Source organism: Tenrec ecaudatus, chromosome 10, assembly GCF_050624435.1.
Source record: "Tenrec ecaudatus isolate mTenEca1 chromosome 10, mTenEca1.hap1, whole genome shotgun sequence".
NCBI classification, from domain to species: Eukaryota; Metazoa; Chordata; class Mammalia; order Afrosoricida; family Tenrecidae; genus Tenrec; species Tenrec ecaudatus.
Window position 1 is genome coordinate 111,020,037 of NC_134539.1, and position 15,455 is coordinate 111,035,491.

Consider the following 15,455-nt stretch of genomic DNA (forward strand, 5'->3'; position numbering starts at 1 on the left):
GAGGAGAACGCCGCTGTGGGTGTCACCCGGGGACGGGAAAGGCAGTGGCCCCAGCCGGCCTGCTTTCCCAGAGGCATACCTTACCTGTCTGCACTCACAAAGATGATCTCAAATGTCTGGCCTGCCTCCTTGATCTTCCAATAGGACTCCACCAGGACCCGGGTCAGGCTTCGGCAGGGTGGGCACTGAAAGACCAGAGCGGGCCCCTGCAGCGTGAGGCACCTGCTGTGCCCTCCTTCCCAGCCAGGCCCCACTGGAGACCAGTGAGCAAGACCGAGCAGGAGCGGGAGGCAGAATGCCCGCCTTTTATAAAAGAGGCGGAAACCACCGGCTAGCCTAAGTTCCTCCCAATGCTAGACGGCTACCATCAGCTAGTGACTGAAGGGAAACCCCGTAGGGGCCTTTAGATGCGTTCCCTTAGAAATAGCCTTTAGAGCAACCCAAAATAAAGGTCACCTTCCCACAGCTGTGATGGCTGATAGTAATGAGCACCCTGGGTGGGCAGGAGGCAGCGGGCACAGGAGAAGGCAGGGACACTGGCACTGGGGCCTGGGCAGTCACCCCTCTAGGAGGTGACCGCAGCCGGTCTTGGCAACAGCATCAAGGGGGCCACCACTCATTCACTCACCCAGTGTGCAGAGAAATAGACCCCCACGTGGGAGCCCTCCAGGCTGCTGCTCTCCACGGACTGCCCGCTGTTTCTCAGCAAGGGCCCTGCAATGACTTCTCTGAAGGGTTTAGGTCCCCAGGGGAACTCCAGACCTGGACATGGGCGACAGAGGGTTGAGGGTGTTCAGATTCTTCGCAGTGGTCTCCACCCCAGGCCCGCGTTGTCCGGGGACAGTAGTGTCTGCTGGCACAGCGTCGTCTAGTGCAGCGCCTGCAGCTTCCACAAGGAGATTCCCAGGGCCAGAGTCCTACCAACTCTCCGGGCGATCAGCCCCCAGCCCGGGCGGACGCAGCGTGCTCATCTCCTGGCCTTGGGACTGGTGAGTCTTTTGCTTCCTAGAGTGCACACAGCCCACCCCGGGAGGTTTCCGAAAGAACAGAAGGGGGAAGGAGAAGAGGCATGGAGAGCAAGGAGGGCAGGAACTTCCCAGGAGAGCTGAAGACAGGGAGAGGCCCAGTGACCATGGCAGAAACCTGCTGCTAGGCACACAGCAAACAGAGCTGAAGGAATTGCTGTCCTGCCTGTGAACTGGGTCAGTTGGCAGTGAGAGGTCGATGGGAGGGAGGCCAAACACAGAGAGATCTGTCCTGAGGCCTGCACAGCTGAGAGGGGTCCTGTCCTACATGGTGACCAGCAAAGGGCCTGCTTTCTTGTGTGTACCCGGGGTGTCATCACGCCCATCCTGCACTGAGGAAGGGGGACAGGAGCTCTTCTCCTTGGGGGAACCTCCCAGACTCTGCCTGCGTGCTTCCTGATCCCAAACCGAGCCCTGCTGAGTCTCTAACAGAGCACAGGTGTAGTTGGAGTGTGTGCGTTCTGTGCCACCACTCCACCGATGCTCCAGCTCAGCAGAGAGGTAGAGTAGGGCCAGGAAGGGGGGTTGGGGGGGGTGGACAACACAGCCGGTGTCAGGAATGGCGAGGAAGCTGCAGAGTGGATATGCCCGCTCTCTACCTCAGCAGGGTCGGCTTCACTGTGATGGCGAGCCCCCCTCTCCCTGCGGTTCTGTACAGTGGTCCAGTCACACGCTATCGGGCCCCGGTGGTGCTGCCAGGGAAGGGTGAGACTGCTGAGCAGTTCAAACCCACCAGCTGCTCTGAGGGAGACAGATGAAGCTGCCTGTCTGCATTGCACAGAAACTTCACAGCTCCACACACCCTTTAGATAAGGCCAATGTGAGTTGGGACTGACCGGTGGCAGTGCTTTGGTTTTGGGTGTCCACGCCGTGGAATATTACCGGGACAGGAAAAGGCACGAAGGGCTGACCCACGCCAGAGCGTGAATGAATCTCGAGAACACGCACGGAGGGAAAGGCCAAGCAAGTGTGATGTGATCCACTTACAGGAAGGGGGCTAGAGCAGGCAGATACTCAGAGGCTGAAGGCAGACGAGAGGCTACCAGGGGCTGGGGGCAGGCGGGCAGAGGTTCCTTGGGGGATGAGAGGTATTTAGAACAAGGGAGTGCTGGACACAATGGGTGTTGTATTTATTGTGATAAGAGCTGTATGGAAAAAAAACAAGGGAGGGGTGGTGTGTGCACCCTGGTGTGAATGCACTGAAAGACCACTGACTCTTCATTTTAAAACAGTGAGGTGACTGTCACCTCCATTAACAATAACCTCCCGGTCACTCTGATGACGGGCCAGGCTCGAGAAGCACAGTGCTGGGCACTCGCCACGAGTTGACCGACCCAGGGCTTCCTCTCTTGGGAGGCCTTAGAGCAGCGGTTCTCCATCTTCCGAACGCTGCAACCCTCTAATACAGTTCCTCATGTGGTGGTAACCCGCCCCAACCATAAAACTATTTTAGTTGCTACTTCAAAACTCTGATTTTGTTACTGTTATGAATTGTCATGCAAATAGCTGATATGCAGGATGTATTTTCATTGTGGCAAATTGAACATCATCAAAGCATAGTGATTAGTCACAAAACAATATGTAATTATAGATTGTGAAATATTTCTAATGACAAATAAATGACATTTTGTCTTGAAGCATGGTGTAGCATGGGTAACAGTCTTAATATAACAACAGTAAACCACATTGCTACATTTTGCAACAGTATGCACAAAAAGCCAACTTCAGTGTAAGAGTTGAGATAGCTTCTTTCTCACCAGATCAGCATATCTGCATGTGGGCAGACCCGCCGGGAGAAGGATAGAGGAGCGGTGTCTCCGTTCCTAAGACTATCTGAAATAGGTGTTTCCCGATGGTCTTAGGCAACCCCTGTGAAAGGGTCATTTGACCCCCAAAGGGGTCAAAACCTTAGAGAATCAGCAGGGCTGGTGATATCTGGTGAAGCTGGTCGGGGCTGGGCTCAGGGAACTGAGTAAGACTTGGAGACTGATAAGGACTTTGGGGACTGGTGGTACCGTGGTTACGAGTTGGGCTGCTAGCGGTAGAGTCCGCAGTTCGAAACCACCAGCCACTCTGTGGGAGAAAGATGACGTCTACTCCCAGGGCACTTCTGCCCCCTCCCACAGGGTCACTGTGGGTCAACCCTGGCACAATAGCCCTGCAGCTGGTTTCTTTAGTTTTAAGACGAATGAGAAAGGAGGGACGAACACCCAGATTCTGCTGGGGCTGGAGCCCTGGGGTAGAAGGGTCAGCACGTTCCCGGTTTTACAGAGACCCGCGTCCTCCAACAGGCTGGTCCTCGGACCACTGCCTCAAACTTGCCTGGGGAGGTGGGGTTGGGAAGAAGCAGGGACAGCTGCCAATGCAGCTGCCCGAGCCCACCCCGAAACAAGTGGAGCTGAAATCCTTGAAGGGCAAGGGGGCTAGGCCAAGAATCTGCATTTTGAATACCCTTCTTCGGTGTGAGGTGTTTTGTGCGTGTGTGGTGGAGAGAAAGCCTGGTTCCGCCGGGCGTTCGCCCGTGACTTGAAGGCGGGCGGCAATGATTTGAAGCAGGTGCAGGGTTTTACAGGCCATGGGCCTGAGCCCTCTAAGTGGAACAAGAAGACAGTGGTCTTCCAGCCCCTCCCCTCCCACCCCCCCTCCGTCACTCCATGGCAAGAGAGACGCAGCAGACACGGAGCCGCTGCTGTACAGGGGGACTGTTGCAGCCCAGGCCGCGCACAGCCAGGATGGCCGGGGCCCCAGAACCTGGGCAGTGTCAAGAACGGGAGGTGGCATTCACTGCTGAAGCCGGGAGAGCAAAACAGAAAGCAACTTCGTCAGCCTGCTTTGACGCTGATGAACATTTGACCGGAGACCCCCTCAGCTATGTGTAGAGAAAGATGAAGCTGTCTGCCCCCACAACCCTAGCAAGCCGATCTGTTCTGTCTCATGGGGTTGCTATGAGTAAAAAATGACTCCGAGGGGGAGGGCTTCTGGGGCGGGGAATGGGGTTCTTCTGTTCTAGTAAAGAAGTCACACCCAAGCAGGCTGGGTCCCAAACCCAAACACCTCCAAGTTATGAAAAGGACAGGACAGAAGCGGAGGAAAGCCAAAGGACACCAAGGGACTCGTGAGCCGCTCTGGCGGTCACTAAGGGACAGGTTCGCAGTCTGAACCCTTCAGCAGCTCTGTAAGGGTCAGACGTGGAAAGCTATAGGCATCTCTATCTGCGCCCCCCCCCCCCCCGTGGCTATGACTTGGAATAGACATCACAGCCACAGGGGGCAGAGGCTCTCGGCAGCCACACAATGGCCCCCCACGCCCTCAAAGTAAAACCACCTGTTCCCCCTGACTCCGTCTCCGTTGGCGGATGAATCACAGATCCCAAAGGGAACATTCTGGCTGGATTCATGGTCATAACCCTGATCCAGAGACGACTATCAGCTCATCAAGGCCAGACTGGTCTGGAGGCGAGCGCACCCACTGACTTGTGTTTTGGGAGGGGGTGGGGGGAGTTGGAAGGGGCGGGGACGGGAGCAGAGGAGGGCAGCCAAGCTCTACCTTCTGGGTCGTCCCGGATCACCAGCAGCCCATTCCTGCACACGACCTTCCCCGTGGTGGCGTCTAGGAATATTAGCGATGGAATGTTGGAAATTCGGTATTTGTTCCAAAGCTTCAGCTGCAGGAAGAGAAAGGTAAAGGCAGGTGGTCAGGTCTAAATCCGATGAACGGCAGAGTCCTGCGGAAGCCCTGAGGTTGATAAGCTGGACAGCCCGAAAGCACAGCGGGGAGGGTTCTGATCCAAAGCAGAGCCGGGTAGGCTGAAAGGGGCTGTTTCCCTGCAACCCCCCCTTCGCTTGCCCATCCCTCTAATGGTGCAAGGGACCAGAGCCCAGCCATGCTCATTCTCATTACTGCTGCCCAGTCAGCCCCTGGACCCCCACCCCGCACACAAGGGGCAGCCTGTTTGGTGCCATCCCCATCGGTGCTTGTGGACTGGGCCGTGGTTTTCACCAGCAGGTGATGTTCAAGTCTCTCTTCCTAGTCTGTCTTAGCCCGAAAGCCTGTCCAGCACCCCACCAGCACACAAGTCTCCACTGAGTGTATAAAGAGCTTCATCTAGGGACTGAACCCACGTCTTCTCGTGCCGGAGACGATTCGGCCACAGAACCACCACTGCCTACCTCTGCCCTGGCACGTTCTCTACACTGCATGCAGATGGGGGCTACATCGTCAGTCTAAGCACAGTCACTCTGCTGCGAGGGGAGGGAGGGACGTAGGGAGGCTTTTCACTGGTGCCTGCCCTCCCCGCCAACCCAGCAGTTAGTTGCTCCCCTCCTTCCCTGCTCTGCGAGGAAAAAACAACAGCGTCCAAGCAGAAGCCCAGGTAGTTTAAATCCACTCCTCTCACCATGTCACCACATCCCTGCGCTTAGAATTCTGTCTGCCCACAAAACTGTTGTTTGCGTTTGTTGAGTGGAAACCCCATGCACACAGGAACAAAGAACACCCCCATCCTGTGGGTCAGCTCATGGTGGTCCGTGGACTTTTCGATGCCTGACTTTTTCAGAACCCCATGACCAGTCCTGAAATTCTGCTGACACCGTCGGAGCCACAGCAAGACCCAAGCCTCCACTGACGGACAGGTGGTGGCTGCACATGAGCTGCGCTGCCCAGGAACTGAACTAGGCTCCTCTGTACAGAAAGGGAGCACTGCCACCGAGCCACCCCTGCTGTCTGCAAAATGCTGGGGAAGCCAGGTCCAGAGCCAGCCCCAACCCTCAGCACCCGTGCCACTCAAAACAGCCTACACAATCCGGCAGATTCTGGAAGGTGCAAACCATCAGCAGATGAAAGAAGCCGAGGCAATGGAGATGTGTCCGCCCCGGGGGCCAGGAGCCCAGGATCTGTGGGCTTGGGGGCTCTCTAAAACTAAAGAACCAAGTCCACGAAGTTCTGAGAGGAAGTGTGATGTCAAACTACCCAGGCACCTCCAGAAAAGAAACTGGGGGAGCTACAACCTGTGCTCTTGGCTGGGCTGTTCAGTTAGGTGCCCCCTTTTGCTGGCCCAGACTCGTGTGTGTGTGTGTGTGTGTGTATAGCAGAGGGGGGAGGGGAAAGTGTGGTTGTAATTATTATTGCTTCTGATTCGATCCCAAGCAGGGAGGGAGTGGGGCAGGGTATCTACCAAGAAATGTCAGACCCTCTGTCTGTGCAGGAAGGGCAGTGCGATCCCACCTTCGCTGGAGGTTTCCCTCCGCCGTGCTTCCTGTGGGCCGACAGACCCAGCCCAGACTCGGAACAAGGGGGACACTGGGCGCTCATTTCCCTCTTCACTCCAGGGAGACCTGACCCGGGGTTCAGTGTCAACACACTTCAGAGACAGACAAGGCTGGACAACTGACCACAACCACCCTGAGGCTGGGATTAGTCGCCTGCCGTGGAAGGGCCAGGATCCAGTCAGGTTAAAAGACAAACATATCGCTTGTTTCTGGTTTTTAAACTTCACTATTAGCAAAAACTGGGAAGCCTAGCAGACCACAAACCCTGAGATAAAAATCCCCCATGACTCACATTCAGGAAAGCTTAGACCATTTTCTATTTCCACCAGCTGTAAATGAGAGCGCCCATCTCCTACTGCCCTCACCAGCACGACCACTGGCCTAGTTCTCTTTCCAACTGGATAGAGAATAAAAAATGAGATCTCATTTTTATTGCTTTTATTTACTGATGTGTGTGTGCACACCGTGGCAAACACTGTGGTTATCTGCTCCTTGGTATTTTACGTAGTTGATCAGTGCTGAAATCCATTCAACAGATATTCACTGAGCACCTACTATATGCCAGCCCCGTCCCAGGCCCAAGGGATACAGGGAAGAACCAGGCAGATAAAATCTGTCTTCATGGTGCGTCTACTCTTGATGGGGAGGACAGACAAACAGGGTGTAAGTAAACAATTTCAGCGGGTGGAGTATTTACAAAATTTAGCTGCGATCTGCAAGTTCAGCAGTTCGAAACCACCCGCTGGTTCCATGGGACAAAGACAGGACTTTTATTAAAGAACAAAAAGTCTTGTCATTGTAAATGTGGGTGAGTGCAGAGTGGAGACTCAAAGCCCATCAGTAGGCAACTGGACACCCCCTTACTGAAGGGTTATGGGGAAGAGATGAGCCAGTCAGGGTGCAGGGTAACAATGATGAAACATATAACTTTCCTCTAGTTCTTAAATGCTCCTCCCCCATTATCATGATTCCAATACTTCCTTACAAATCCGGCTAGACCAGAGGATATACATTGGTTCAGATAGCAACTAGAAACACAGGGAATCCAGGGCAGATGACTCCTCCAGGACCAATGGTGAGAGTGGCGATGCCTGGAGGGAGGAGGGAATGTGGGGTAGAAAGGGGGAACGATTACAAGGATCTACATATAACTCCCTCCCTGGGGGATGGACAACAGAAAAGTGGGTGAAGGAAGACACCAGACAGCGTAAGATATGACAAAATAATAATAATTTATGAATTATGAAGGGTTCATGAGGTAGGGTAGAGCAGGGAGGAAGTGGCAAAACGAGGAGCTGATACCAAGGACTCAAGTAGAAAGCAAGTGTTTTGGGAATGATGAGAGCAACAAATGTACAAATGTGCTTGACACAATGGATGCATGTATAGATTGTGATAAGAGTTGTATGAGCCCCAATAAAATGACTGAAAGAAAATAGGCAAAAACAAAACCAACCGAACTATTGAATTGAATGATTTATGATTTTGTTTTAATGCTTGTGAATTATATGCCAATAAAACCTTTTTAAAAAGCGTGTGGGAGAGTCGACGAGGAACGGTGCAGGAGGGGCAAATGTGAGAAGAAAAAAATACTCAATTGGACAGGTGACATCCGAGGTGCCCGTGAGCCGGACTGAGGACAGCCACACAGGGGCTGAAACAGACCGGTGACCAATGAGGTTGGTGCAGGTCTGGGCGTGCCTCACCGTCCCATGCAAGCACGCGGCCACCGTGAGCTGGAGCCGGCTCACGCACAACCATCAGACACGCTGTTGGAGGTCTCCTGGGCACACACGCACATCTTGGTTCACCCGGGAGAATGACAGTTTTGACCCATTCTGCATTCCTGTCATTAACAAGTCCCCTAATAACCTCAACACTGAGAAGCTAAGAAGTAAGGCCTAGCCGCTGCCTCTGCGCTCCAACACTTGCCCAGAGCTGACCGTGATCTCGGCTCCATCCCCATGTATCCCCTGGCCTTGGGGATGGCACCCATCAGACTCACCCAAGACTGGGTGCTTACTGCACCCCCCCATCTCTCAGAAATGCGTGCACTCTTCCTCAGAGCCCTTAAGCCACAGTCCAAGAAGCCCTGACTGCACGGCTAAGTTCTTGGCTACTAACCAAAGGGTTGGAAGTTTGAAACCATCCAGCAGTTCCAGGGAAGATCTGTTCCCTACAGATCCCCACCCCAAACTCACTGCAGTCTAGTCCACTCCGACCCTCAGCCACCCCAGGGCAGAGGGCGGCCCCAGCGTGTTTCCCAAGCGGTGCATTTCCCCTGAGGCCGACAGCCTATCTTTCCTCAGCAGAGTGGTTGGTGGGTTTGAGCCGCTTACCTTTTGGGTTGGCAGCCAACAATGCTTGGCCATGGGGACACCGGGGCTTCTCCATAAAGATTCAGCCAAGAAAACCCAAGGGGCCATTCTACTTGTCGCACGGGGCTGCAGCGAGTCACAGCTGCCTCGCCTGCACTCAACAGACCCAACCAGGGGTCCAGCTGTTCCTTCTTGGGTGTAGAACATGAACATGGGCTTCCAGGGGCCCGGGCATCGCTATCGTCTCAATGTTGGTAAGTGACACTGCCCCAGCATCTGGGCAGGTCACAGCCTGCCCTCCAGCATGGACGACTGGAGTGGCGATCACCTGCTTGCCCAAAAGCCCGGCCCACGTGGGACCCGGCATTCACACTAGAGTCAATTTATGTTCACTTCTCTCCAGTCTTGTCAGCATCCTTCTCAAAAGAGCATTTTCCTGTCAACCCTATTTGAAGGCCAATCAATCAGTCCTACAGTTCATAAGCTGTACAGAAAATGAATCAAGAGAACAGGGATTTCCTTTAGTACTGAGTGGATTTATTTTTATTTTTTTCCCCATAAGCACCTTCTGCAACACACACACACACGTTAGGACCTGTTGTATATGGTCTGGTCTGTTTTCTATTCCCCACGCCCCTGTTTTTCACTCTTAACCCCTCCCCCAAATTCCTTGCCATCAAGTCAAGGCTAACTCATAGGGACACCCCACCCCCACCCCGTGGGCTTCCAAGACTCCCACTTAACAGGGGTAGAAAGTCCAGTCTTTGTCCTGTGGAGCTGCTGGTGGTTTCGAACTGCCGATCGTGAGGAACACAGCCCAGCGTGTAACCACTACATCACCATTTCTCTCTACTCCCCTTCTATTAGATCTGATGTGCAGGGGCGGTTGTTGTGTTCCCTCTCTCTACTTCAAACAGCGCCCGCCTGGCCTCTATTTCGGCAGAGGTTCCTCCCCTGGGGTTTCTTTCTTCACCTTCTGGTTGGTGACTCAAGCACACTACTGTACAGTCTGGCCCAGAGCTGCACAGGCGGGGCGGGGGGAGAGACTGTCCAGCTGCATCTGCCGTATGCCAGCAACCTCTGATCCAGGAGCCTGGTGGGAAAGCACATTCCACGGGCCATTGGGTGAGCAAAGGGCCCAAAGCAGTGCAGACCCTTTGGAAGAGCCACCTCGGGGGTCGGGTGGGTAGCGTGGATGGGCGCACAGCTGCAATTTAGAGCAGCGGTTCTCAACCTGTGGGTCGTGACCCCTTTGCGGGGTGGGGGTGGGGGTGCCAAGCGACCCTTTCACAGGCATTGCCTAAGACCATCGGAAAACACATATTTCTTCTATCTGCTCCTCTATCGGTCACCAGATGTGCTCGTCCACATGCAGATACGCCCACACACGAGTATCCAGCCTGAAGACCGTTACCCATGCTACACATACTTCAAGACAAAATGTCATTGATTTGTCATTAGAAATAAATATTTCACAATATATAATTACATATTGTTTTGTGATGAATCACTATGCTTTAATGATGTTCCATTTTTAACAATGAAAAGACATCCTGCATATCAGATATTTACATGACGATTCATAACAGTAGCAAAATTACAGTGATGAAATGGCCACGAAAATAATTTCATGGGGGTCACCACCACATGAGGAACTGTATTAAAAGGTCATGGCATTAAGAAGGTTGAGAACCACTGCTCTAGAATGACTGAATGACATTCATGAGAGGACTTCAAAAAGTGTATGGAAAGATGGAATTAAAGGATCATGAAGTTTTCCCATAATGGTGTTGAAGCATCCAGTCCCTCCAGCTATATCCTATTATGGACTGAATGATATTCCACTCCCTCCCCCCAAAACAGTGTGAAGTCCTAACACCCGGAACCTGTGGAGATGTTATCGGTCACACCGGAGTAAGGCAGGTCCTAATCCAACCTGAGCCATGTCCTATGGAAGACGATCAGACAGACAGACAAACAGGACAGTATGGGAAGAAGCATCTACAAGTGGAGGGATGCCTGGATCTACCAGGAGCTGGGAGAGGCAAGAAAAGATCGTTTCCTGGAAACTTCAGAGGGAGCCCGGCACAGCTGATTTGGACTTCAAGAACTGCGAGAAAATGCATTTCCAGGGTTTAAAACCACAAACATGGACAACAGAAAAGTGGGTGAAGGGAGATGTCAGACGGTGTAAGATATGACAAAATAATAATAATTTATAAATTATCAAGGGTTCATGAGGGAGGTAGGAGCGGGGAGGGAGGGAAAAAAATGAGGAGCTGATACCAAGGGCTCAAGCAGAAAGCAAATGTTTTGAGAATGATGATAGCAACAAATGTACAAATGTGCTTGACACCATGGATGCATGTATGGATTGTGATAAGAGTTGTACGAGCCCCCAATAAAATGATTTTAAAAAATAAGCTAACAGAAATAAAAATTTTAAAAAACCACACACACATTCAGATGTCTTCTCACTCGTTGCCATCTCCCTCCTGGCCAAAGTCCACCCAGAGATATTTTTCTGACCCCGCGGGCCAGGTAACTCCAGTAGAGGGTGTCCCAGCCAAACCCCAACCCCTTGGAACCTAAGTGCTTATGAGGAGCGCACCACGTTCCAAAGCAAAGCAACGGAGAAGGAACAGAAAAAGAGACAGAGGAGACAAGATTAGCTCAACTTGGCACAAGTTACCAAGGATGACAAAACAGGCTATTGGGTTACTTGAGCGCCCCCATTCCTCGGCGCTGGCGGCTGGTTCTGGTTAATGAGACCGGGTTGTGGTTGGAGCGATCCTCCCAGGAATGCCGGCCAGAAATGCTTTCTACAGTGGCCCACGAAACAATGACGCAAGTACCGAAGGGAGCAGGATTGAGAGCTGGCACACCAAAAACCCAGCCCGGCTCCGTCAGCTTGCCCAACTGTGGCTGCTGACGTGGTGCGATGCAGCTGGACTGCCAGAGGAGTGAGCAGCGATGTTTTGGAAGAAGTCCAGCCAGAACGCTCCCTGGAAGGGGGGAGGATGAGACCTGGTCTCAGGGCTGCTCCCTGGAGAAAGGAGTGCTTGGTGCAGTCTTGGGTGGGCACAAGAGGAAGACCCTCGGCAAGAAGGAGTGACAGAGGGCCTGGAACAGGGGGCTCGAACACAACAATGGTTCGGAGGATGGTGGGTATAGGACCCGGCAGTGTCTTTCAGTTGTGTGGCAGAGTCGCGGTGAGTCAGACCTCTAACAAAAACGACGACAATGTTGAAAAAGATAATGTATAAAGTCAGGTTCATGGGAAACTCTGGTGGGCTTAGTCAGCACTAGCGACCGCCACAGGAAAATGCCACCACGAGGTTTCGGGAAAGCTCCAGGCTCCTGAGGGTGGGGACGCAGAACATGCCTCGTGTAGGCGGAGGGTTGGTTTTGCACTCGACTGGGGAGCCGGTCTGGGTCTGAGCGCAGTCACCCTTCCGCAGCTGCTGCAAATCTGTGGGATCCAGGTCGAGTTAACACAGGGGTGGGGCTAATCAACCAGATCCTCGCCCAGGTCAGCTGGAGCCTCTCATGTAAAACACGTTGTCCCGTCCTCCCAGCAAAAGTTGACCACAGACACCCCCATCCTCATTTTTTCCCCAATTGTGGTAAATGTATATGTAACAAAGCATTTGCTGTTCCCGACATTCTGGATCGGGTCAACCACAAGAACCGACACCTCCCAGATGAGTCAGCCCTTTGGCCAAACGTCCATTCTTTTTGGAGGGGCTGTAGAGTACAGGTGACAGAGCGATGAACATGGTTCTGGGACCAGACGGCCGGGGTTCACATCCCAGCCCTACTACGTCATGTAACTGGGTGAATGTAAACAATTTACCTGGACCCTGGAAGCCTCAGGTTGCTCCTCAGTAAAACCACGGTAGGAGCCATAAGCCATTTGTAACCGTCGCTAACCCGGAGGTTGGCAGTTCAAACCCACTTAGCGCTCTCTAGCAAAGGTCCTGGCAAGCTGCCCCTCCACAGACGCCAGCCAGGGAAATCCTGTGGTGCTCAGTCCCACTCCGTGACATCATGTCCAGGGACCACGGGGACGCCAGCCAGCAGCAGCGAAACGAAGATCGCCACAAGACTGTCTCTGGATGACTGTGAGAGCGAGCTGGGCCTACCTGTGCAGGGACGGCACCGTGGAGAGGAAAACTATTAGAAAAGGTGGACGATGATGATGCCATAGAGAAGCTTGCCTGCGTCCCTCAGCCATCAGCAGCAGAATGCGGCGACTCCTGCAGGCCACACGTGGCACCCAGGTCAGCTGCAGGCACCCATGCTAGGGGCGGAGACTGGGGGAAATGATTTCTTGGGCCTAGTCATGATTTGGGAGGCACCTGCTTCCTGACAGCGGGCCCAGGCAACTCGAGTCTACACAGCAGAGGCTAGTCCCTTCTGGCCTGGTGTGGGTGGCTGACCCGGCCTTTCCTGTACCCCAGAGGTCACTTGGATGTCCGTACGAGAGGCAGAAGGTCTGACAGGCTGCTCCCACGGTTGTCTCTCTGGCTAAGGAGACATCCCTCCTGCTCAGAAGGTGCCCACGTACCACCCCTTCTCGAGCCCTTCCAGCTGGTCATCACCTGTCATTGCAAAGTGCTGTCTAACACACTGGGCCCCAGGATACGGGGTGCCCATGCGTCTCTCAGGTGGTCCTGTCTCTCAGGGCACCACTGTGTCCCGGTAGCCCGCCATCCTCCACCCTGTCTCGGCAGGGAGCTCGGTGAGGCAGGCAAGGGCACAGGCTGCATGGGTTTGGGTCCCGGCTCTGCCTGCCCTTCTGCACAGAGAACTCTGCCTCCCTCTCTCTGACGGTGAGATAGCAGCATGGCTCCGAGGGGCCCCCATGGCACTGCGGGTTACGTGGGCACTGGGCTGGAGGTTTGATCCCACTAGGCGCTCTGCAGGCGAAAGATGTGGCAGGCTGCTTCCGTCAGGGTTCCCAGATTCGGAAGCCCAATAGGGTACTCTGCTCTGTCCGACAGGGTCACTGCGAGTTGGCATCAAGTGGACAGCCTTGGCATCAGGCATTGTCTTTCAGGGTTACTATGAGACACAAAGTGCTCAGACCCAGACAGGTACAGGAGAAGCACCCACACCATAGGAACACACTGCTGCCACATCCAGGCACCAGGCCCGGCCGGCGTGGCTGTCACCGCAATCAGCTAGACTTGCCAAGGGTGCACACACACCGTGGCCCTGCCAGGCTGGACTCAAAACAACCTGCACAGGTGGGTTCAGGACACTTTGCAAGGAACCTCCTACTGCAGGATGTGCATGCAGGCCGGCTCCTATGAAGGCCGGGGCTGAGAGCTGCCTGCGAAGTCTTCTTCCCCACTAGGGCTCTGGGTGGGAGAGGACACAAAAGGGGAGTCAGGTGGGGGGGATCACAGCTCCCCCAAACAAGCTCATCATCTCGTGGAAATGAAGGTCATTTCTAGAACAGTATTCTGTCTGCAGATCCCACCTTCTCCAAACAAGGGGAGTGGTAGTCAGCAGAACTCAACGGGGGTGGAGGGGTTGGGGAGGCGGCTACTAGTTCTAGCCAGGTCCACAGGAGACACAGGGGCTGATGGGGCCACACAGGTGAGCCTGGGACGTTAGAAGATTAATAAGCGGGCTCAAAGCCGCCTTCCATGAACTGCGCGACATTCTGGAAAAGGCAGAAACGGTGGAGACAGTGGGAAACAGACAGGGATGAATCGCAGGCACACGAGGACTTTGGGGAAGCAAAAGCATTCTGCACGAGCTGTCGGCGGGCACATGGCACCAGGCCTGTCTCAGAACCCACAGGACGGAACAACACGAAGGGCACACCTTGTTGTAAACTCAGGGCTTTGGCTAATAATGACAACAATCGTGTCAATATTATCAATATTGGCTCCTCCGTTGTCACCCCATTAACTCCAAATGTCAATAAGTGCGCAGGGGTGATGGAACTTCTTGTACTTTATAACCCCTCAATCTACCCCTAAAATACAAGATGTACTAAAAGAGAGGAGAAAAAAATTTTCGTTAAAGAATAGAATAGGTAGGACCCCACAAGGCTGAGGCCCGGCTGCCAGCATTCCCCAGCCTTGGGAACTTGATAGTGTTTGTAACACCCATTAAGTTGGTTCACAGACTTCCTGCCCTAATGACAGGCCAGGCCAGGAGATGAGCATTTGGGTGGGGGTGGGGGCATACAAAGCAACATTTGGCTGCCAGGTTCTGGCCAGGAGGAGGAGGAGGAGGCGCTGTGCGTCTCCAGAGCTCACAGAAGGGGTTTCCTAAAGCCCCATCCGGTGTGGTAGCCCTCTACGGGCAGAGTGGTTTGGAACAGGAAGGTGGCTATAAGGACAGAGGAGGGCCAAACGGTGTAAACGGAGGCCTGAGGAAGTGGCCAGGCGTTTCCATCTGCAAGAGGGAGGGGAGCCAGCCTGGCGTCGGAGAGGTCTGTGCCAGCAGCTCCCAGGGGAACTACAGTTTCTGTGGCTTATGTCCTTTTGGGTCCTTGCGCGGATATTATCAGGAAAGAGTTCAAATTTGCCCACTCTCAACAGTCTAGCTTTACTGAAAAACAAAATCTAACATCTCCAAATGAAAAAAAACCCCAGGCTCCTCTCACGGGCTAATAAACAGATCACCAGGCCTTTCTTCCCTGTCTTGTTTACATCTGAGACCTGCCCACCCTGGGTGACCCTGCTGACATCTGAAACACAGAGCTTCCAGCATCACAGCAACACACAAGTCACCAGGGGACAACAAACTGACAGCTACAGGTCCCTCTGAGATTGTCATGAGCTAGGTGCCATTAATGTCCCTAATCTCTCCCTCTTGGGCCA

At 53.6% G+C, this 15,455-nt stretch overlaps 1 protein-coding gene across 1 annotated transcript in view; it reads right to left on the reverse strand.

The window, feature by feature from the left end:
• NXN (nucleoredoxin) overlaps positions 1-15,455 on the reverse strand; it is a 161,344-nt gene that overhangs the window by 21,120 nt on the left and 124,769 nt on the right. Inside the window, exons 2-4 of the mRNA XM_075561248.1 lie at positions 4,572-4,689; positions 629-762; positions 85-185 (exon numbers count right to left, since the gene is read on the reverse strand). Of these exons, the coding sequence (XP_075417363.1) occupies positions 85-185; positions 629-762; positions 4,572-4,689 (353 nt within the window). The remainder of the gene's footprint in view (positions 1-84; positions 186-628; positions 763-4,571; positions 4,690-15,455) is intronic.